The following is a 23833-nucleotide window of genomic DNA, read 5'->3' as shown; positions in this document are numbered from 1 at the left end:
TTCGCCTATCCCCTCCTCCTTCCCCATCACGCCCTCGGAGAGAGAAAGTCATAACCCAACCCCTTCTTTCCCCTCGCCCCCCCTCAACTACATAAAAACGTTCATTGCTTGTGTCCACTATTTTTCTTCCCCCAACGATAATGAACTTTCGGAGGCCTCATTTCCCTCTCTCCACCTTCCGTCAGTGCCAATGATGCTGACGCCTGGATTCCACAGTAGGGAGGCAAAGGACTTGCTAAGACGAAGAAATGAACGGCGTGTCTAAAGTATGACAGGGCAAAGAAAGACAGGCTTGTCCTCGCGAGGGTCGCGGCAGAAGGCAGAGTGCAGGCTGGTTACCCCGGAACAGGGCGGAGCACAGGCATGTGCCCTTGCAGGCTCGCGAATGGCCCCCGTGAGATGGCGGGTTGAGCCCTTCGTGAAGGCTCCTTGGCTGTAAAGAGCAGAAACCCACTCGCCCTAGACCAGGGAGAAGGGTGGCTGCCGAGAGGTGAAGGAGAGTCACACTGAACTCAAGGATGATGGCCCAGCCTGGCCTTAAGGGACTGGTCTGGGACCCGGAGACCACAAACCCGGCCAGCCCCCCAGCTCAGAGGCCCCTGGGTGTCTTGCTCCAATTCTGTATCTGTCTGTCTGTCTGTCTGTCTCATACCTTCTCTTCTTCTCCAGCATGTCACGCACTTTGGTGGGAGATGCTCCTCTCCCCTCCCCACCCTGCTCCCTCCCTTCCCTTTTTGTGCTGGAGAACTTGGTCCCGGCCAGCCAGATGTCTGGGCCTACCCTCTATGGCTGGGGTTTGGTGGCGCATGCTGAGGCAGGTTTACAACGAGGGCATGTGGCCAGCCCAGCTGATCTGACACATGCTGTGACCAGCACGACCTGCATACCTATCCCCTGGGAAATCGAACGCGCTCCCCTACAGAGCCCAGCAAGACGTCTGCCTGGTAAAATAACCAGGGAGTATTTGAGGGGTGTAAGGGTCAGGGCTAGTCTAAGCCGGGGTGTACATTCAATTTAAAGTGGGATGTGTGGGGCTGGGCGAGCGGTCATGTCCTTAAGATCATCTTCATTTATTAAGGCTGTTAAAGGCCCCAGCTTTCAGGGCGGGAGGTGACCGGGTGACAAGGGTGGATGGAGCGCGGACAGTGTGTCTGTCATCACCACACGGCCCACGACAGCTATTTCAAACTTTCTCTGTTCCTCTCCAACTCCGGGCTCCGCCACCATCCTCCAAATGCTCGGAGCCTCCTGCAAGCACAGGGGCCACCACGTCCTCTCTCTGCGCTTTAAAATGGCTCCTCCCTCTTCCCTTCTGTCCTTGCTCAACTCCCAAGTCAGCCCAAGTATCCTAACTTTTGCTCGGTGGTTTACTGCAAGACTCGACTGTCTTCGCTGCTTTCGTCAATAAGCTACAGGCTTTTTCTTCCCGACCAACAAACATACCCGTTTCTCCCTCATCTAAATCACAATAAAACGTGACTTTAAGTCCACTATTCCCATAAGCACGTACCTTCTCCCCTTCTACCCGACCCCCGGTGATGTGGCTTCTACCCACAACACACGCTGCCCTTGGAAATGCCAAATGACGGCTGAATACTCTGCACACCCCATGACCGCTTCTCAGCCTCCATGCTCCTGACCTCTCCACAATGGTCAGCTCTGTTCACCGCCCCTGCCCAGGACATCCCCTTTCTTGGCGTTCACGGTCCCGAATTCCGATCTCTCCAGAGTCTGCCCGCTTTGTCCTCTGCGAGTGCTTTTCCCATCCTCTTACCTCCAATGAAACGGTCCCTCCAAGGCTGCCACAGCTGCCTCTGCCCTTCCTGGGCTCTCGCCTTCCCGAGTCCCCTCCAGCGACGCCACCTCGGCCGTGACCGCCCTCTCCAGTGGGGACTCTGCCCAGCTCCCCGTCTGCACTTCCCCTGCCTTCCGCACCTTGACCTGGGTGCCCGCCGGACACTCTGAATCATCATCCGCCTGCTCTCCCCCGTGACGGCCCCCCACGCTCCCCAGCGCCCAGGTCTGATCCCAGGTCGTCACCGGGATTTTCCCTCCCATTCTGCACATTCGCGCGAGTGCCCGTACCGGCCAATCTTCCCTCATCAACATTTCTAGCATCATCTCTTCCTCCCTCCCTGTCTCTGCCCGACCCTATGGTACCCCAGGTACCCCTCGCCTTGAGCGCTGTAAAAGCTTCCTGAATGGCCCCAGGCTTCAGACTGTTTCCTTTTCATCTCCGTACACAGTGATTGTTCTAGAAGTCCACTCTGATCACGTCCTTTTCCCGCCCAGAAACCTTCAGTAGACGGCCGCCACTTGCCAAATTAACACGGGGCGACAAGTGACCAGTGTAGACCCAAACTACTACCAATGTAGACCCAAACTACTACCATTATAGACCAATACTACTACTCCTCCTCTACCTGTCCCATCAGTGAGGGGTGTAGTTTAGAATATACAAAGTTCTTACATACATATTATATTATTTGATATTTGTAACAATGCTGTGGTGGTTGTACGCCTCTATTTATGGGGTCGGGAAAGCGAGGCTCAGAGGGGTAAGTGACTTGCCGCAGTCATTCTGTCTGTAAAAGGCAGACGGGCGCCCCCTTGTTCTCGTCTCCATGTCCGTTCCTACGCGACCAGGGCCCCCTCAGCAGAGACGCTCTGCTCACCGCCCGCCGGCTCTCGGCCCCCGGCCAAGCGGGGCTGCGCAGCCCTCTGCACCTGCACACGAGCCGCTGCGAGCATGTCTTCTCCATGCCTGAAGCTTCTTCCCCTCTTCTGCGTGCACCTGCTCCACGTTACCCGAGAAGCAACAACCTGTACACGCTCAGATACAGCCTCGTTCTGGGAAAACTCCCTGCAGATAACCAAGCCCTAAGCTGCCCTTCCCTTTCACCATGCATTATCATAAGACTGCTCCAGGCTTTCCTTACGAAGCAATGCCATCAACAACAACAACGACAACACAAACTTCCTTAACTTTCCAAATGAAAGGGTCACTGATCGCTAAGGCCCGGTACCATCGGAAACACGCATTTATCGTGACCTCATATGTCTGGAGGCATCTATGAAATCCCACCCGGGCTCACGAGGGAAGAATTTCAGGGTGTGTATGGTCGGAATTTAATTAGATCCTGTGCCTCCAGAGAAGACAACAGGTAGGCGGCCTTTTTACTTTTTAAGGCAAACTCCTATTAATCACGGGTTCATTCTCCTTTATTATGTTGCTTTCGAAACGAAAACTCCAACTGAAGCATCAGTCACCTGGCAAATGAGAACAGTGGGTGCCGTCTCCTCTCCGGTCTCCAGCTCTCGGCTGGTGGCCTTCGTGGGCCAGATAAACCAGACAATGCGGCACCATCTAAAACTAGGCACGCGGCACGTACGAAGCTCCATCACGGACCTGTTACCATACCACCTTCTCCCTTTCTCAGGAGAGTCTGACACATTATGCCCCCTAAGCAAAACACCAAAGATTTAAATGGCTTATAGTACTTACATTCCTGATCAGGAGGGAATTTATTGTCGTTGTTTTTAACTTCTTCCTCTGAATCCATTAAATAAATAAATAAATAAATAAATGCACCTACACTTGACCAGTTTGAGAATAAAAATTTCGTGTACTATTTCTAAGTTCAGTTTTGTATCGGTTTTATAGACCAGAACTGCAAAGACCAAAGATTACCTCCAGACAAAGGCTTACCTTCTAACTGGTAAGAAAGCCTGAAACATAACTATCAAATATGACTACAAAGTCTCCACTCTGCTGAGACAAGGAAAAGCACAACTAACAATTATTAAGCCCATGAAGTAGGATAAGTTACAAAATTAACAAAATTTACGTGATTTTAAAAAGCTGGAATGCGGATGAGATTTTAGAAAAGGAGACATGGTTTTGGTTTCTGGTTACAGACAGAAGGCAGCGTTATCCTAGACTGAATAAATTAACTATCACAAAAACTACCGAATGATTTAGGTCCTTGGGTTTATAACACAACCAGGCTCCTTGCTCCTCGGAGAAAGAAGGAGTTATTCAAGTACTTTACTGCACACGTGTGTCTGTGTGTAAACTGTAATCTTCTGAGCAGCCATCGCAGAGAAAAGACTTGACCATGCATGAGTAATCTATGCAGGAATTGCGAAAAGCAGTGAGATTTGGCTGTTTTTATAAAAGATTTACTCAATCATTCGATAAATTGCGTATCAGGTACCTATCATAAAGCAGACAGGGGCCAGGCCCCGCAGGGGCTAATGGGACACACTCCTGCCCTCTGGGTTTATGATATAGTTTGGGAGGTAGGGCAGACTACCAAATATGGCAGAAAGGGGGGTATCACAGTAAGACACAGAACCCCAGCCGAAGGGTTGTTTTAACCCACCCTTCTGGTCACCGATAAGGACATGAAGGGCAGTAAGGAAGAGAGGGGTGTGTGGAACCCAGGGGGATGGCAGGTGCCGGAGGGCCTGGTTCTTGGCTCGACACAGCCTCGGGACGACGAGGCAGGAGGGGTCTGTGCGTTCCGCCTGAATGCTGCATCAGTGACCCAACCGCACTAAGGCCCAGTCTGCTTCTTTCTGACCTGCTACCAGCTGGCTCCCTCTCTTGCTCACGCTGTCTGATCTCTTCTCACTTGGGCTTGTGGGCAGCCCGGCAGGATCACAGACACCCTGCACCCCAGGACCGTTTGGCTGAGGCTCTCACCTCTTCTGGGTTCTTAGGTGAGTCTCAGGAAAGGGAAGAGAGAGAAGAGTCGATGGCTCCAACGTTTTTCCTCCCAGTCATGTCCCAGCCCCTGGTCACACCATGGACTGGGTATCCCTGAGTTGGGGGTCACTAGATAGAAGCCCTTGTCAGTCGAGGTTGAAGGACGAGGCACCAGCATGATTCCTATCTCAGGGAAGACACGGAAAAGGCCTCCGATACCGTGAAACGAGTGGGTGAGCATCGCTTGTCTGTATCAGAGACATTAATTACAACCGTGACTCTCTTGCTATTATTTTCAAACTGGGCTAAATTCTGGTCTTTATCAGAATTAATGGTTTCTGTCTTAGCGAAGAACGTGAGAAAGAAGCATAATCGTTCCCTCGTTGTAAGAAAACCATGGTCACCCTCCCCCTACCATGGTTACCGCAGCATCATTCACAACAGCCAAGGCATGAAAACAGCCTTAGTGTCCATCGATGGGTGATTGGATACAGAAAAGGTGGTGCATGTAAACAACGGGAAATTATTCAGCCATAAAAAGGAGGAAATTCTGTCATTTGTGACAACATGGATGACTCTGAGTGCACGATGCTAAGCGAACTATGACAGACAGGGAGAGACAATCCGCTGTGATCACGCTTATCCGTGGGATCTAAAAAACCACAGATTGGTGGTTGCCAGGGGTGGGGGATGGGCGGAACGAATGAAAGGCCTTAAAAGGCACAGACTCCCAGTTATAAGATGGCGACCAGTTAATAACACCGTACTGCATAGTTGAGACCTGCCAAGAGAGAGGATCTCGAAAGTTCTCATCAAAAGAAAAAAGATTGCAAAGATGATACGAAAAATGTTAAACTGAATTTAACTGATCATGCACACCTAAAACTAATACAATGTTATATGTCAATCGTATCTTAATAAAACTGGGAAAGAAGAAAACCATTATCTTTTAGTTGTGAAACAACAGCAAAGCTAGTCAAAGAAAAACTGGAGGTGCCAAGGACGATGGGCACAGGCCGCGGTGTGTGGTCCTCATTTAAAAGGATGCTGAGGCCTCAGGCCCAGCTCTGCTCTCCCAAAGGACGATAATTTATGGCTTTCACTGTGCAGATGACATGAAAATCTGTATTTCTATTTCTGTTTCCTCTTCCAACCTTGAGTCGCGCAGGCTGTTAGACGCTTCTACTTATTTTTCTCTTCAAACACGTCTTCTGAGTTCACCTCATTTGTAAACGGCACTTGAATATGGTTTGGTCAGGTCAGGAACGGAAGTGTGTATAATGGTATACACACCATTAAAAATCAAGGAATAAAGTAAATGAAAACTAATCTGGGGAAGCATTAAAAAGCCAGGAAACAGCATTCTCAAGGCCCAGGATTTAGACGGAAGAAAATAACCTTAGCACAGAGGTCAGCTAACGAGCGTTATTCCCAGTTCTAGCCCCAACACCAACCAAAGGACAAGCCCCCGACCTTTCTGTACTGGTGGCCCTGCAGGCGATGTTAGAAGAGGTGAGGTCACATTTACACGCTGCTGCACGTGACATGGGTTAAAAAACGAGGGGATGAGATTGATGAAGAAGCCACTCTCGAATGCTCATCAAATCCCCCCCCCTTTTTAAAGGGGTGGGATGTATAGGGGTAAACGAACCCCATACCATCGCATCTACCATCCTGACCAGTTTAAAGTGTGCGGCTCCATAGTTAAGGGTATTTATAGTGTCAAGCATCAGAACCTTTTCATCTCTAGAACCTTTTCATCTTGCAGAACTGAAAACTCTTTATGCGCGAGTACTTGCGATCTTTTGGCGAGTGACCCTGTCCCCTGGTCAGTGAGGCCCAGGCTCTGACCTCACGAGTCGGAGATTTTCTCCTTCGGAGGAGAGGAGGATGTGGTTATGGACAGAGCAGCAAAGCCTCTTAAAGGTCAGGCCCACAAGAAAACAAGACCCCATTCAGATATCCACAGATGTTTTAACCCAAATTCCGATGTGTCCTGCACTCCTAGGGACAATGTCTCAGTTGTGGGTCAATTTGCTGCCATAACTTCCTGACAATAAGCCTTCCCTCCTAAGATTTTGGTAGTCGGCCCAAAAGTTACTGTTGCTTCTCTTTTTATTTATTTGTATTTATTGTTTTTGCTATTTCATTATTTTATTTTTTTAATTGACTTTTATTTTTTAATTACAAGTGACATTCAATATAATTTTATATTAGTTTCAGGGGTACAGCCTAGTGGTTAGACATTTCTATAACTTACAAAGCGATGCCCTTGATCAGTCTGGTACTCCCCTGGCACCCGACATAGTTATTATAATATTATTGGACTATATTCTCTATGCCGAACTCTACATCCCTGTGAGAATAAACTCTTACCATTTGTGACATGTGGATGGACCTAGAGGGCATTATGCCAAGTGAAATAAGTCAGACAGAGAGAGACAAATACCACATGATTTTGTGTCTCTTTTTAAATATTCAACATACCTTGAAATCCTGAGACTATTTGGACAACATCGTCATACACCATTAGCGTGGCGGATCGTTCTGGAAGCAGGCCAAGGCTCAGTGAAGAAAACACTGCAGAAACAAAAACAGGTATAGGAGAATGCTGACATTTAGGTCAAAATACGCACTCTGATTTTTAAATTCTGCTTGCAAATCCATCAACAATATTGACTTTCCGTATTATGACACAATAAGAAATACACATTTGGTCTTTGACCCTGGTTCCTGACAGAGTTCCTAAGTCCCTTGTGACTTCCTGAGTGACGGGAACATCTTTTGCTGTAATAAGTCAACTGTAGGCAGGCTCCTGGATGGGGGCGGGCCACTAGAAAGACGGAGTCATGGGTAGAAGATTGGCTTTCAGCCCCACCCCCCATTCTGGGGACAGAGGGACTAGAGATTGAATTAATGATCGATCATGCCTCTGTTATGAGGCCTCCATGAAAATCCCAAAAGTTTGGGGAGCTTCCAGGGTGGTGAATACATCTGTGTGCTGGGATGGCGGTGTACCCCAACTCCACGAGGACAGAAGCTTCCGAGCTCAGAACCCTCCCAGGTCGTGGCCTGTGTACTTCCTCACCTGACTGCTTACCTGTATCCTTTACAATATCCTTTAAAATAAACTCACCAACGGAAGTTAAGTGTTTCCCTGAGTTCTGTCAGCCATTGCAGCAAGTTATTGAAGTTGGGGATGTGTGTGGAAACCCCGGGTGTGCAGCCGGTTGGTCAGAGGTATGGAAGACCCCCTGGGTCTTGTGTCTGAGGCAGGGAGCGGTCTGGTGGGCTGAGCCCCCACCTCTGAGGTCTGCGCTAACTCTGGGTAGTTAATGTCAGAACCGAAGTGAATCATAGGACACCCAGTCGGTGTCCAGAGAGTTGGAGAATTGATTCGTTTGAGGAAACATCCCACTCAATTGGTGTCAGAAGTGTGAGCAGAGAGAAAGGAAAGGGTTTTTCCTTCGAGTATGATTAGCAAGACTTTTCCAAGGGTCGCTCTAGTGCAACTGCTCACATAACAGCGGTTTACCGCACAAGAGTCACCTATTTTTCATTCACTGAAAGTTTTTAGTAAAGCATCCGAACCCATTAATATAGGAATATACTAAAAGTTACAATGTACACATTATACGAATGTAAATGAATAAGATTAGATATTAAGAAAGACTTCGAAAATATGTGCTTGGGTTAATGTGTGTCTGATGGTAAAAGAATATCTCTTCTCCCCTATTCTTGGAACTAATAAGATGAAAGAATTTCTGTTACATTAAAATCCTGGCTTAAATATCCCTTGGGCTTCCAATTAAAAAACTCACAAAGCTTATATGCTTCTGGGTAAAACGTGAACTTAAGAGGAAAAAAAATACATTATGGAATACTAATAATCGCTAACTTTAGCGAACCCTTCCTAACCTGTCAGACGTTATTCCAAGTGCTTTAATCTTGGTAATATGGTTAAATCTCGAAATGACGCTATGAAACAGACATTACCGACATGCCCATTTGACAAGGAAAGAAACAGCTTTATGGCTCAGGGATTAACTTGTCCCAGAGGCCGCAGCTGGAGTCTGTCCTCGACCACCACGCTCCACGGACTCAAATGCCAAGTCCACACCTCTAAGTTTAAAGAGGAGGAAAGGAGCCCTAGAGATGGAAAGTGACTTCCTGGGAAAACGTTGGGAGCCAGAAATATCGAGTGCTAGGCACATCAATTACTTAGTGCCACTGGCTCTTAATAGTGCCAGAGGGAACCAGTCAGCTGGCCTTGGACATGGCTCTCCAGACAGTCAATTTATTCAGCTGCCACTACATATAAGGCCCAGTGCTAGAAGTGTGGAACGGATCGACATGGGAGGCAGTGTGTGCCTTCGAGGCACTACGTTAGAAGGGGACGAGGACGCACATCGAACTGCTGCGTGACTAACAGAATGTGGCAAGTGTCATGAGAAGGCTAAGAAGGCGCCCTGGTGCTGTGGAAAACAGCCCGGCAGGTCCTCAAACTGCTCAACGTGGAGCTGCCGTGTGAGCCCGCGACTCCACGGCCAGGGACAAGCTCGAGAGAACGAATACATTCCTGCAAAAACACGGACGTGAACGTCTACAACGGCATTAGTCGTAACAGCCAAAAAGTGGGAACGACTCAGTATCCATCGACGGATGAAAAGACAAACAAAATGTGTACCCACAAAGGAGACTATTGTCCACCCACGGAAGGGAATAAAGTACCGATTCAGGCCACCACATGAACGGACCCTGAAAACAGCAGGCTGAGGGAAAGACACAAATGGCCATACATTTCGGGATGCGATCTGTCTGCCTTGCCCACAGAGACAGAGAGATGAGTGGCCGCCAGGGTCTGGAGGGGGTGGGAAACAGCGAGCCGGTGTGAACGGGTTCGAGTATGTTTGAGGGCGAAGAAAATATTCTGGGATTATAGTGGTGATGGTCGTACAACCTGGTGACCTGCACACTTCAAAAGGGTAAATTTTATAGTAGATGAATTATATTCCAAATACAAAGACAAAAAAAAAAAAAAAAACGACTTTTTTTTTTTTTTTAAATAAAAGAATTCAGATTAGGGGATCAAAGTTGGGAGAAAAGTCCACCGCGGGTTGGGGGAGCTGAGGACTGGGTCACGCGTGTGAACCAGGACTAACGAGAGGAGGCCTATCTGGGATACACCCTGCAGTGACACTTGACCTTTGACAATGACCCCTTCACCCAGTGGCATGGGGAATCTGATGGCCAGGAAGACAGAGCCAGATTCTTGTTGCCTGCAGACAACTCACCTCCAAGCTCGGGCAGGTGAGGTGCTTCCTGCCTCTCTACGTGCAGACGCCTGGACAGCCCTGCTCCATTGGTCTGAGAATTCATGCGGATCCCAAATGGCATTTCCTAAGCCCGATAACCTCTGTGGCGACTGGTGTTGGGGACTCTGAGCTATGGAATCACCTGTGATCAGCGTCTCAAGATGCGTGTGTGTGACCATTGTAGGGTGTTTTGAAAGTGTTTCCCACGTAAACATTTGGTACTTCCACACAAGAGGCATCTGCTCTAGCAAACTGCTTTCTCACCCCTTATTTTGTGTACGAGAAGAAAGGAGTTCTTGTCACAAGTGTGCTGTGCGGTGGCAGGACCACCAGCAGGGCTGTCCTGGAGCCGGCAGGAAGGGACTGTAGACCTCGAATGGACTGAGTGCCCTGGCAGGCGGGCGAGGACACAGAGACGCTCAGATTTGCAAGTGGTATTTTACTCATCACAGAGGAGATGCTGTCTGATGCCTGGAGGTTCTTAGCATGCCCAGCAGAGGTGTGTAAGTAGAGAAAAAGAACATCTAACTCTGCCTGGGAAAGGCAGGAAGGCTTCATGCAGCGGAAAACAGCCACACTGGGCATCGAAGGACAGAAGCCAAGCTCGCTGAGAACAACGGTCAAGGAATGATAATGCAGGCAAACACAGAGAGGGACAAATGTCAGATTCCCGCAGAGAATAACGAATTGTCGGAGAGGACTAGACCGTGAGACGTAGAAGGGAGAAGTAGGTGAGGGAGGAGGGTCTGTGTGCTGTGTTTAGTCTAAACTTTATCCTGAGGACACCCAATGACTTCAGGAAGATGGATTATATATATATGTGTGTGTGTATGTGTATGTATATATACTGAGCTAGCCGAGGCTGCCGCAATAGTCCTGGACCACTGAAAAAGGTCCATAAGACAATCGCTATGGAGATGGAAATAATGAAGATGTGGAATTAGAGTCCTTAGTTGATGGATTACATTTTCTATAGCTAAAGTTGTTTTACCTGCTTCCCAAGTTGGATTCCTCTCCCCCTTTCTCTGAATCTATACCCCTTTCCTTGAAAGAGAAAAACATATCTATATCTATATCTATCTATCTATCTATCTATCTATCTATCTATCTATCTATCATCTATCTATATACTGAGCTAGCCTTTAGGAATATATCTATCTATCTATCGATAGATAGATAGATAGATATATTCCTAAAGGATATATATGTTTTTCTCTTTCAAGGAAAGGGATGAAAAAAGAAATTCATTCCCAAATCTCATAAGAGTGCTTATGTAAACAAAACCACGTGTGCACATGTAGTAAAGATAGCATTTTTTTTGTTCTGTTTCAAATTTTCAGCATATTTTAGAAAAAGCTCCAACTTTTGTCTTCCTCAACCAATTATCTGGACTACCAAAAGCGTTAGTGTAGGCTCCCCCCCACAAATTATGCATGAAAACAATAGTTTACCCCGCTTTTCACAATAGATCAGTCTAAATTTTGGCCACATTTTCTGTTAGATTCTAATTGAGTATCTATCTTTCTTTGTTGACCAGACAAGCAGAGAAAAATAATCGAAGATACGAAGGGTTCTTTAAAATTATTCGGTCTATTTAATTTAGTCTCAAAATGAGAAATGTGGGTTCAGAAAGGAGCGAAGGGCCCACGTATGTGAGGCCGGCTGGGGGGTGGGCGGGCAACAACTTGGGTATCTTCATGCCTAGTCCAAAACTACGTTGTTCCATTTGTTTAACTCATTTAAGAAAACGGACACCACGGAAATGGTTGCTTTTTCTGAAATGATCATGTTAACAAGTCGGAATGAATGTAATCACAGTCGACCCTCACTGTCCGTGGCTTCGGTATCTGTGAGCGCGCCTCATCGCTAACATTTGTAAGCCCCACATCCAACGCTCACGATGCCTTCTTTACATCTGCTCGTGCAGAGCGGGCAAAGATGTGGGCCTCCTGATGTGGGCATTCTCGACTCAGGTCAAACAAGGTGATGATTTCTGCCTTCCTCTTATACTTCTCATGCCATAAGCATCCTTTTTGCAATCTATTCGGGGCCCAGTGTTTCTGCAGTCTTGTGCATCTTTTGTTGGTGATGTCGCTGTTTAAAACGGCCCGGACGCAGTGCTGAGGTGCCGGCCAGTGTTCCCCAGGACAGGAGGGCTGGGACATGCCTTGTGGAGAAAGTGTGTGTTTGAGAAGCTTCCTTCAGGCATGAGTTACAGAGCTGGTGGCCGTGTGTTCACTGCTGATGAACCAACAATAGACGTGAGATGTCTTTAAACAGAAACGCCCATAAATAAGGTGATAGATGGATTGGTTGATGAAAATGGTATGACCAGAAGCCTGCAGAACCTAACCCTGCATCCCCCTGGGGGCAGTGGCTCAGGAGTCATGACCTCGGTGTTCACAGACCTTACAGAACCTAACTACTAAGAACAAGGAGACCTGAGAATCGTCCATACTTGGTGCTCCTGCTCTCCCAGCAAAGATGCCACTGTGGTATCAAAGAACCATCTAAACGTCCCTGGGTTCCTTCTCAGTGTGAAAAGTGGGGGAGGTCTATTTCCTTTAGATACAGCCCCAAACGTATCATCTTCCCTCCTCAGGGTTCTAGAAATCCCAGGCCCACCCCGCTCCACTGTGGGTGAGCTCAAGGTTTTGACCCTCCTCATGACACCGTGAATGACCCCAAATTACACCTCTACCTCCAAACCCCGCACGCTCCAAACTAATTTCAAACAGAAGGCCAAACACACTTGGCATCCCAGAGGCAGCACAAATCCAGCCCACGCTGAGATCGTCATCAACTCCGACCCCAACATGCACCCTGCCCCCCGCCCCTCGTCTCCCGCACCTCCATCCACCTTGCCTGAGCCCAAGCCAGGGGAGAGGGATGCACCCAGGGAGGAGGGGGGAGGTTTTGTTTTCTTTTTTTTTAACCTACTGCATCAATTCAACCAACTTTAGGGGACCACAGTGCGTGCCCCAACCCCATCTCCGGACTGTTCTATCTGCTGTCAGCAGCCAGAAACTGAGACCCACTTCGCATTTATTCTAACTCCTCTTTTCCCTTACCTCTCTCCCAGCCACGCCTCAAGGCCTTCTGGATTTTTGCCTGCTAAATAGTTCTCAGGTTTATCCCTTTTCTCTGTGATTTTCCTAACAGATCTCCTCATTTTTCTATCACTTTCCAACGCCCACAAAGCAGTTGGTCTTGACCTTTAGTGAACACGCTTATCCTATCCATAAGTATCAGGGGTTGGAAGGGCCTGGGGGTGCTCGTTAAAATGCAGATTCCTGAACTGAGGGATGCTCCAGGGCTTTGACCCCACACGTGCATATGATAAGACGGAGCCCCAACTTCCGCTTCCACTTCCCAAGGGGCTTCTGGGTCTGACTCCGTCACTAGCCGGACCCTGAACTCTGGGTTCAGGAAAGGCGGGGCCCGTCTTACCGGGCAAGCGGACCGGCTTCCACGGGGCGGAGTTGGGCACGTAGGCGTGCTTCGTGGCGGTGACGGTCAGCGGGCTGCCCAGCTTGTACCGGAACTTGACGAAGGCAGCGCCGTCTGCCCCCGAGGTGCCCGAGGCGATGGAGACCTGGCTGGTGAAGATCTCGATGAGCGCATCCGGCACGGGCTGGTGGGTGCTGGCGTCGCTGACATGGACCTTCAGCGTCACCTCTGCAAGAGGAAAAAGCAACATAGAACAATGGCTGTTCACGGGCGGCTCCGACAGCGGCTCTGCTTATAACCGTGATGGGAGGCAGAGGGCACCGTACGGTGAGAAAATCTGGATCTACGTCCCAAACAGGAATCGCCTGAACCAGTGAAAGTTTTCTTCTTAGACATCCTGTTTCTGTTTACGCGATTTCCCGCCTTGTTCAAAACCGCCGGCCCTCACACGCTGCCTTCCCTTTACTCCTCCTCACTCACGCCAGCAAGTGATCGAGATACAGATCACGCCCCTCCCCAAACATCGCAAAACAAACTCATGACTCTTTTGTGCATCCTGGCGTTGCCTGCAAATGCGGCTGCTGGCTCGGGCTCGGGCTGCTACAGGAGGACCCTGCAGTCTCCAAGACCTGCGGCCACATTCGCCACTCGTCCCAGTGAACTCGGAGGCGAGCGACCCAGACACGCTGTGCTGGTAACCGTGAGGACCAGACCGAAATGTGCTGTGAAATGTCACTTAAAGGGAGCCCCCATCGAGTGAAACACGTTCAGCAGAAGAAAAATACTCAAAAGTAAACATTTGAAAAGAGAGACAAAGTTGAGTTAGTAATATTAGCAGAAACAGATAATGAATATGGTAAATGGACGGGTCCAAACTAACGTTTTAAAATAAAAAGGGAATGGATCGTTTTCACTTATTTACGCGCGCAGTGTTTATCAAGCTGCTGCCCTGCGCCTAGAATTGTGATTCACTGTACAGGCTACAGTGGTGAAGAGAAGTGAGCAGGTAGGCAAGGGCTGTATGTCTGAGGGACATTTGGTGCAGACAGGAAGCGGGCAATGACGGAACGGCACGTGCGGAGGCTCGGAGGCGGGAGAAAGCCATACTTCCTGGAGAAGGAGAAACAGGCTCCGAGGGCTGGATGGGGTGCGAGGGATCTGAGAGGCGAGGAGGGCCCAGGTCACCCATGGTTCCCTAAGTGACCGAAAAGGATTGTTTTTTTTTATCCCAAGGGCAATGGGAAATCACGAAGGTTTTAAACAAGGGTGCGGACATCAAATTTATTGCTATAGAAATATCTGGCTCCAGGCAAAGGATGGACTGGAGGAGAAGTGAGACTGGAGACTGAGCATCCGGCAAAGGGCCTCAGTAACAGCCCAGGAAGAGGCGGTGGTGGACCAGACTCCAGCACTGGAGCAGACGGCTATTAAAGGGCTACATTCCAGAACAACCAGAAGGGTCTCCTGTTCCGATAAACCCCGGTCCCTCAGGCTTGACGGGAGTGGATGGTACCCAGTGGCATCGGCAGTCTGACGGTACGGGGAGGGAGGCCTGAGGGAGCTGGCCAGAGGCCCACGCTCCAGAGTTCTGGGGCAATTCCCTCGCTAGGTCTCATCCTCAGCTCCACCACGTTGCAGCCGTGAGGCCCTGGTCAAGTGACTTATCCTCCCCAGGTCTCGGTTTCCTCATCTACGCACCGGGGATGACAAACGGCACACGTCGTGGCGTGCAAGCAGAAACATCTGTCACCACGTGGCCTTGCTGAGAAGCACACCCACGAGAGGCTGCCATTACGTTATATTCTAATCGCTGTGCTCGAACGCACAGTGTCCCAGGCATCGGGACAGAGCACAGAAAAAAGGAGCTGCAGAGGGAAAGGCATAAGACAGAGCGAAGAGACAACACGTCCCTCCCAGGGGTTAATAACTTTGTACACAGAGCTCTTTCTCAACTGGGCAACCACGTGGAGAATTTCTTCTGCTTTGAGAAGCTCCACCTTGGTCACTGCCAACTATTTTTATGATGCTAAAGCAACCTTTTCGAGACTGCAGACTTTCCGTTAGTCCATCCCTTTTTTCACCCTCTGACTTAACACGTTTCTTGACTAGATGACCAAAAAGAACAAGTAAAGAATTGCAGACCCAAGTACTAGAGGTCTGTACCAAATAAATGTCTCAACACCTTGCAGAGAGAGAGAAAAATAAATGCTACAGAAAGTGAACCTGGCTACTTCATACTACAGGAAGGGACCCGAATGCCAAGAGGGATAAAATCGACATCATGGAAATCAAGGCCATGACATTACGAAGCCTATTGAGTCCATTCCTTCTCGTGACATCAGGGTCATTTCAACATGGATTGGCAGGATGTGCCCCACACGTGTGTTTTCTTATTTAACTCGGTCTTCTTTGACCCCAGGAGGTATGTGAACTTACGACATGGATTATCTCAGCTTTCATTAATATGCACGTGGCAGAAACCCTCTAGAACAGGGAGAGTGGCTTTGTGGGGCTGCATGAACGATTTACGTAATTTTACGGGAACGCCACGTTTACTAGCCATTGGGATGACAGTGTTTCTGCTCTCTCTTGGGGGTTGGCTGGGAAGGCAACAGCGGCTGAGATCGGGGAAAAGCAAAAGGATTCCTGAATAAATAGAGAAAGAAAGAGTTCTACTGTAATCAACTTCCTAGAGTCCACCGCTTGAATTTTTCCTAATACAAGAAGCCTACTTTATATTCTGCGATTGCATCCTTTATAAGAGATTATTTAGCTACTTCCCTTGGTGTGACAGGATGTGAACAAATGTCAGCTAGGTGACTACTACAGACCACTGAGGTGTGTGTGTGTGTGTGTGTGTGTGTGTGTGTGTGTGTGGTTCGCTTTATTCACGTGATAGTACATCATGAACAGACCTCCAGTCCGACAGCTCTAGATCCAGTTCACTTCTTTTAAAGAGATTTTCTTTTTAGAGCCGTTTTAGGTTCACGGCAATATGGAGCGGAAGTTACAGAGTTTTCCCATTGGGGTATCATTTCTCTAGAGTAACACTTAGAATTAGATTATCCATTCAACAGTAAACAAAAATTATTCCTACCAGGGGAGTCATCGTACAGCCAGGTGAGTTCACCAACACCACTCTTAATCTGCAGAGAAAAGGAAGACCAGGACCCAATAAATGGCCCTCGACCTACATACACGTTAAGATGTTTATTGGCCGGCGAGATGCCGCTGAGCTGGGGCACCTGATTACTAAATCCAAGCTGGAATGTCACTCTTTGGCTCCTTACCAGGCACATCCATCACGAAGTTCTGATTTTAATTCTAAAATACACGTCTCATGGCAGGCCCTTCCTTCCCAACCAAGTGCACAAGGCTTTATTTCAGGCCCTTGCCATCTATCACCCAGACTGCCACTCGACCTCTTCACAGAACGGCCATTGTCCTCAGACCTGACCCCTGAAATCCCACGGAAGTCAGAGGGAGCTACCTGAAATACTAATCTGACCACATCCTGAGCCCCTTCCAACCGTTCTGTCGTTCTGTGCCCCCACCAAATGTGGCCGAGGGCCAGATGTGGCCAGCTGCTTTTTTTTTTTTTTTTTTTTGTATCACTGGGTCACGAGGTACCCAGAGAGTTGGTCAAATAATACTCGGGGTGTTTGTGTGTGGGTGTTTTTGGATGAGTTTAACATTTAAATCAAGTCAAGCCAATTGCCCTCCCTCACGTGGGTGGGCCTCATCCAGTCAGTCGAAGGCCTGATGAGAACAAAAAGGCTAATCTCTCTCTGAGTAAGAGAATTCCTCCTGACTGACAGCCTTTGAACGGGAACATTGGCTTCTTTCTGCTTTCAGACTCGAACTGAAATATCAGCTCTTCCTAGATCTCCGGCTTGCTGACTCACTCTGCAGATCTTGGGACTTGCCAGCCTCCACAATTGCATGAGTCAATTCCTTATAACGAATCTCTTTCTATATAGACATAAACACAACCTCTTGGTTCTGTTTCTCTGGAGAATGCCGAATCACACAGTACCCATCACAGGTTCCAATTCTGCCTCCTCGTGGTGGGTGGCCCCAGAGTGTGCGTTCAGACCTCTTCTCGTTCCATTCTTACTCAGCACATTATTTCCTGATCAGGAACTCAGTCACTGCCTCTGGAGCATTCTCAAATTTCCTTCAGCCAGTGATGGAATCAAGAAGGAAGAAACAAGCACTCAGGAATTCTTCTGGTGCCATGATTCAGAATTCCTTCGCTCTTGGCAAACACGCAGCGTTCGGCTCTGTGGGCACAAACTGGTCCATTCTTAGTAGCACGGGGAACATCTGCTTTGTGGGCAGAAAACTAAACATTATCTTTTAGTCATTTCCTCTCTATCTGCCACAGATTTAGAACGAAATGCGACGAGGCTGTTTCCAATTGCTGGCTTGAGAAATGGCACCTCTAAGTAGCAAGTGTTCACCAACCATAATGGCAGGGTTGATGGCACATGCTCCACCGCCCGACGGGAGGACCCCCATCAGCACGGAATGAAACTGTGCGGACCCGGGCCGGCCAGGTGGGACGTATGCCTTGTTTCCTCCTCCTCCTTCATCTGCACATAATTCATACCTTGAATTACTTTTCTGCAGATGACCGAGTGCACGCATTCCAGACCTTCTCAGCCAAGCTCCCGAGCCAACATTCTCAGTGTCTCTCTTACGATCACTTGCCAACGTGTCCCACTCCCAATCCCAGAGTCCTCTGCGGTCTTCCCGAACAGAGCGAGGAGAGACACTTTCCCCTACTCTTTGAAAAGCCTATGCATCTCGGTTCTCTGTAAACTCTGGCTTCACCGCGGCCAGGACCCAGAGTCTGCGGGCTCCGTCTTATTTGTGTATTTGTTTCTGTGTGAAGTTTAGTGCTGACCGTTCTTCATTCCCTTTTATATCCCCTCAAATTGGCCTGTGTTTCGGCGATTTTAATTTTTCCTTTCCCCTTGGTTTTTAGAGCTGCTGGTTTCCACAGCAACCCACCTAGCTGGGAACCCCGTTTGGCTGGGTGGCCACAGGGGCGCTGTAGAAACGAAGGCCATTTCCACCAGCAGATCCAGCCAGCAAAGGCTTTTTCCCAAGTTGCCTCTAGCGGCCACCTGACACCAGAAACAGCAGGAACAGGATGTCTCTTCACTCAGCCTCCAGCATTGCAATGAACTATCTTTGACCCAAATTCAGAGGAGTCACGATGGCCTTAGGTCTCTCCAATAAAACAATCAAAAACGACTTGCTCATCAAAAGGTCTTTCCAAACGGGAGGTTATTTTTAAAATATTGCCAGACCTTTGCTCTGAAAGATTTTGCCTCCTGTTACTCGGTGCTGACATGTTACGATATCAGTGTATTTGCCAAATTTCCATGTCTTTGTACAGCAATTACAGGCAGGTCCTAGGACGCCCAACATGTTCGGGGCAGCTTTCTAGCCATTTCTTTTATAAACATAAAAGGCTTATTTTATTTTGTAATCCGATGAGATCTGAACGCACTTCGCTACACTAGAGTCTTCCTGTCATTTCTTTTCTCTGGTCTCACATAGTGCATACGCACCTTATACCGTTCAATTTTATTTTCTTTCAGAGTAAAATTTAGCAAATCATGTTCTTCAAGCAAGTTATACCTCTTCTTCAAGACCTACATATAATATCATATTATATATATGTTCTATATTATATACATATTGTGTGTAATGTATATCATATCTGATACATTATATTTATACATTATATATTATATATTACTATATAACATTGCAATTAATACAATGTAATATGTAATATGTATTAATATTATTATATACATTATACACAAATGTTATATATGTTATATATAAATATATTAACATGTTATATTATGCATTACATGTAACATTACGCATGTTAGATATTACACATATTAGTATGTATTATGTTACATTTATAATCTAGCTCAATAAAACTGCTACAGCTTGTACATCTCAGGTCTGCCTTACATGCAGGTTCTAGCTGCACTAAAGCATTAATCAATCTCGTGTGTGTTTAATTCTATAAGAAATATTCATTTGGTATTCTCTTGTCACCACGTTCTGTCACCGAGAAAGGAAGGGACAATGCAGGCCTGCTTCAGAGGGACGAACGTGCTGGCACTAGCTCCCCCTGGCTCCACGGATGGTCCCCTCTCGGCCACTCTGTTCTCAAGCCATCTATGCTCTTGACCGTGCCAAGGGCTGCCTTCGAGCCCCTCCGTTACCCCGAGGTGACGATGCCTGGGCTGGAAGTCCCACCCACGCGGGGTCTTCCTTGCCAACGTGTCCCTTAGTTTTCGGTGGAGGATCACGACTCCTGGGCTTCCGCTTGAAGTTCCACGCACTTGAAAAGCCCGTACGAGACACGTTTCCTGCAGGAGCCCCTCCGAAGTCAGAACCCCGCTGCGTGCCTGTCTGAGTTCTGCAGTCTCTCGCATCTGACTCACCCTCCGAACGTCCTGAAGAGACGGCTGCATGGTACACGGGACAGTTACGGCCCAGGTGTGTGACGAGGAAGAGGAGAGAGCTGTGCGGGATGCCAGGCGCTGCTCGCTCAGGCGGGCGCCCCTGCTGACAGCCCGCCCTCCGCAGGGCGGGTGCTTTGCTTACTCTCCACAGGCGCTGCACACAACACATTCTCTCGCCTGGACCCCCTGGTCTGTCTGTCCCTCCCATACATAAACTTCTGTCTTAGCAGGGCTGCCAGGATATCTCCGGGCTATCGACCAGTGGATTCCTCCCCATTCCCCATAAGAAATCTGTATGAGGATCAAGCTGATGACCACCCCATTAATACTTTCAAAGCAATATCGCCAAGTTGACAAGAATGATGAAATACGCAGTAAACACCCACGGAAGTACAGCGATTACAGAAGCCATGATATAAACATCTAAAATACACGTGTATGGCATGTATGACTCCGACTTTCTATTTTTTAAGTGTCAGGATGCCTTCTTCCCTTCATTTTAAGCACTCCATCCATCACGGAAATACAAACTATAATACTCGAGTAATGACAACTTCCTTCGACTTTTTGGCTAAGGATCCTGCTATGTCTGTCCATTCACTGATAAGTCACAGAGGTCATTCTCTGTTAATACATTTAGTGCAAGACGAGGCTTTCTGGGGCGGGGTCCACATGCAGGTTATGCTACCGAAGCGACTATAAAGTGGCTACATTCTCGTAACTTAAAGAAGGGGTTCTTTCGGTAAACGTCCCAGGACGATCTGAAAACCTGTTGCTGGATTTACCTGATTCTACTCTACGACTTACATATATAACCAAGCGTCGTCAAGCAAAATTCATGACAGAATGTTCCTATGATTGCACCTAAAAAAAAAAGTGATGTGACATAATCCCAATCCTCCGGATGTGGCGAAAGCAGGAATCGATCCGATGTAGCCTTAAAGAACAAATGAAAATGTAGCTACTTATCGTGGAGGAAACGCCTCCAAAAAATTCACACCAATTTAAAGTAAAAGAATGCTTTACCTGTTCAAAAGAAACAAGAATTGAAGCAGTTATGGAGCATCAGAATTATGCCAGGTATAACTCAAAAAAAAAAAAAAAAGATAGCTGTGGTTCCAACTTTCAAGAATTTTTCCATAAAAAACAATGGATATATATACAAACCTAACAATGTCCTCATTTCATCAGAAATGGTAGCGTATAAAACCACCATAATGTGGAAATGTAAACATGGCACGTGTGTTTACAAGCTTCACGCGACACCCTCCAGAACTGAATGAGAAAGAGGAGGGTGCAGCCCTGGAGACTAGAGGACTCACGAGTGTTTGTGAGAAGATGAGCGTCAGAAACCACGTTCAAAGGCTTCTCTTCTGTCGGAGGGGGGGGGGGGCGGGGGGTGTAGAATTTTCACCAAGGCACAAAGTTCCCTTAGGAGAACTTGGAAGAATCTGGAAACTGCGAAATTAATGAGCAATATTAAGCACGTCTATAAAATTAACATACGCATCTGAGCCAAGCTTTCAAGATCTGCTGGAAAATGCTAGGGAAATGGTTGCCAAGGGAACCTGGGGGAGGAAAATTCTGTGTGTGTGTGTGTGTTTCCAGACCTCCTTCTATCTACCTACAAATGTGCATTTTTAACAGTTTTTTTTTTTTTTTTTTTTTGTCCAGGGCTAGGTCGAGAGCAAAATTCCATGGTATTTAATTTGAATAAAGAAACCATATGATGTATGTTATTAAAAAAAAATTTTTTTTTTTTTATTAAGTCATTTCTCTCTCTAGGAAAAGACCAGAGAAAAAGTGCTAAGTGGGAGTTAGCAGAGAGGACGCTGACTCATTAATGACTTTTAGAATTAAAGTAAGGGGCAATCGGGGCCAGCTGCCGTGGCTTGCTGGGAGGCTGTGAATGGCCCAAGTGTGTGAGGCTCTCTGCACTTCAAGTTTTATGAAAGAAGAAAAAAGTCCTGGAAGCAGCTGAGGTTCAGTCAATGTGGTGATTAAATGACACATATGTGCTTATCTTTTCAAAGAAAGATATTCGACAAGCTACAGTGAATCTATTATTATCATTTTCCTTTCTGTTTCAGAAGGAGCTTAAATACTTGAGGGCACTTCAGGGTCTTGGACGCGAGTGCCTGTGATTACTGGGGGCTTGGAGAGGGGGGCTTTATGTACAGAATGTTCCACGGCCAAATGGTCTGGGTTTGGCTCCCAGGCTCCTCACAGATTTGTTGTATGGTCTCTGTCAAGTCGTTCAGTCTCCTGAAGCCTCCATTTCTTCATCCATAAAACGAGGATGCCAACTGCTTTGAAAACGTTGTAGGATTTGTTGGGAGGATTGGCAATGATGTTTGTAATGGGTCTGTGAGCACAAGCTCATCCCAACCTTGATTCCTCACCCTCGTGCATCTAAATTTCCCTGGTGAAACAAATTCAGAAAACCGCCACCACCTGTCAATGAAAAAACCTCTCGATGAAAGAGAAATATTACAGGGAAGAGAGTGACAACCTGTATTTGCATCCCATCTCTCCACTGCCTGCCTAATGCTCTTAACAAGAACTTTTCATCTGTAAAAAAAAAGGGGGGGGGGTGATTCCCTCTGCACTCACCTCAGAGAGCCGAAATGAGATAATGAGTGGAAAGTGCTTAGCATACAGCACAGAACAGTGAGGGTTTAATAACTGTTAGCCATTTTTATAATTAGCTTATTGTTTCCCAACATTTCACTCAAATGAGGATCACCAAGGGTCTTCCATGAACCTGAAAAAGGTTCATGGAAGGAGCGGGGACCACACTCGACTACAGTTTCTTGCTCTTTCGTACCCACCGCTGACAATTCCTAAGGACACGGGGAGCTGGAGGAGCAGCAGGAGCCACTGTTAGCGGCAATTTCTCCCGCGGTCTCTTGCATTTCTGCGCATCTTGTGAATGAGGCACTGACTACACTTTGGTGTAGACCCTCTTCGAGGATGTCTGTTCAGTGAACATCCATGCGAGACAGACAGTGCCTCCCTCTGAAGCAAAGTAAAAGTCTGATCACAACTCCTTGTATGTGTGTGTGTGTGGTGGGGGTGGTGGCGGGGTTCTCATTTCACCAAGAAATTCTTGTCCCACAATTTAACTCGATTCTGACGCTGTCTACCTGGAGACGGTATCAGATCTCACAGGGTCAGGGCTCAGTCCTACGAGACTGTCCTCCCCACTTCAAATGCCAATCACAAGATCCAGGTTGTCGATTGCACTTCAATCTTGACTGGCTATATAGATCAGAGGAGCCCACAACCTCTCCTTGGGTCTGATTAATTTGCTAAAATCTGTCTCACAGAACTTAGGAAACATTTTACTTAACAGATCACTGGTTTATCGTAATGATAAGACTATGCTGTTCTCCCCAAATCTTCATGTGTTCCCCAACCCGGAAGCTCTCCAGACCTCCTGGGAGGTCTGAGGGGGGTGGGGGACTGGAAATCCCCAAGTTCTAATGACATGGCTAGTTTCTCCACTGACCAGCCCCCATCCTGAGCTGTGTTCCATAGGTCACTTCATTAATATAACAAAAGACACTTTTATTACTCTCACCACTTTGGAAATTCCAAGGGTTTTAAGGGCTCTGTGCCAGAAACAGGAACAAAGACCGAATATATGCTTCTTATAAATCACAGTCTCATAGGCAGGCATGCCTACTGCTGATTATAAAAGATTTGTGTTCCCAGAGCCCAGAGTTCCTCTCCTGTAATGCGACCCACTGCGTGTGCAGGTATCGTCCGGGCCTCTTTGCGATGCCTTCTGGGAAACAGGGCTCAGGGAACTGGAAGAAGGGTGCTGACAGTCTGGCTACAGCCACGGCTGT

General features: G+C 47.6%; 1 protein-coding gene across 2 annotated transcripts in view; it reads right to left on the bottom strand.

Moving 5' to 3' along the window:
• Positions 1-23833, bottom strand: part of FAM171A1 (family with sequence similarity 171 member A1) — a 104697-nt gene that overhangs the window by 33126 nt on the left and 47738 nt on the right. For both annotated transcript variants that reach the window (XM_036228165.1, XM_036228164.1), the window contains exons 2-3: positions 13477-13704; positions 7199-7291 (exon numbers count right to left, since the gene is read on the bottom strand). In XM_036228165.1, coding sequence (XP_036084058.1) covers positions 7199-7291; positions 13477-13704 — 321 coding nt within the window. The remainder of the gene's footprint in view (positions 1-7198; positions 7292-13476; positions 13705-23833) is intronic.

The sequence above is a fragment of the Rousettus aegyptiacus genome, unplaced genomic scaffold (assembly GCF_014176215.1).
Source record: "Rousettus aegyptiacus isolate mRouAeg1 unplaced genomic scaffold, mRouAeg1.p scaffold_m13_p_10, whole genome shotgun sequence".
NCBI classification, from domain to species: domain Eukaryota; kingdom Metazoa; phylum Chordata; class Mammalia; order Chiroptera; family Pteropodidae; genus Rousettus; species Rousettus aegyptiacus.
The sequence above is the reverse complement of the archived record's forward strand: the minus strand, read 5'-3'. Positions and strand labels throughout refer to the sequence as shown.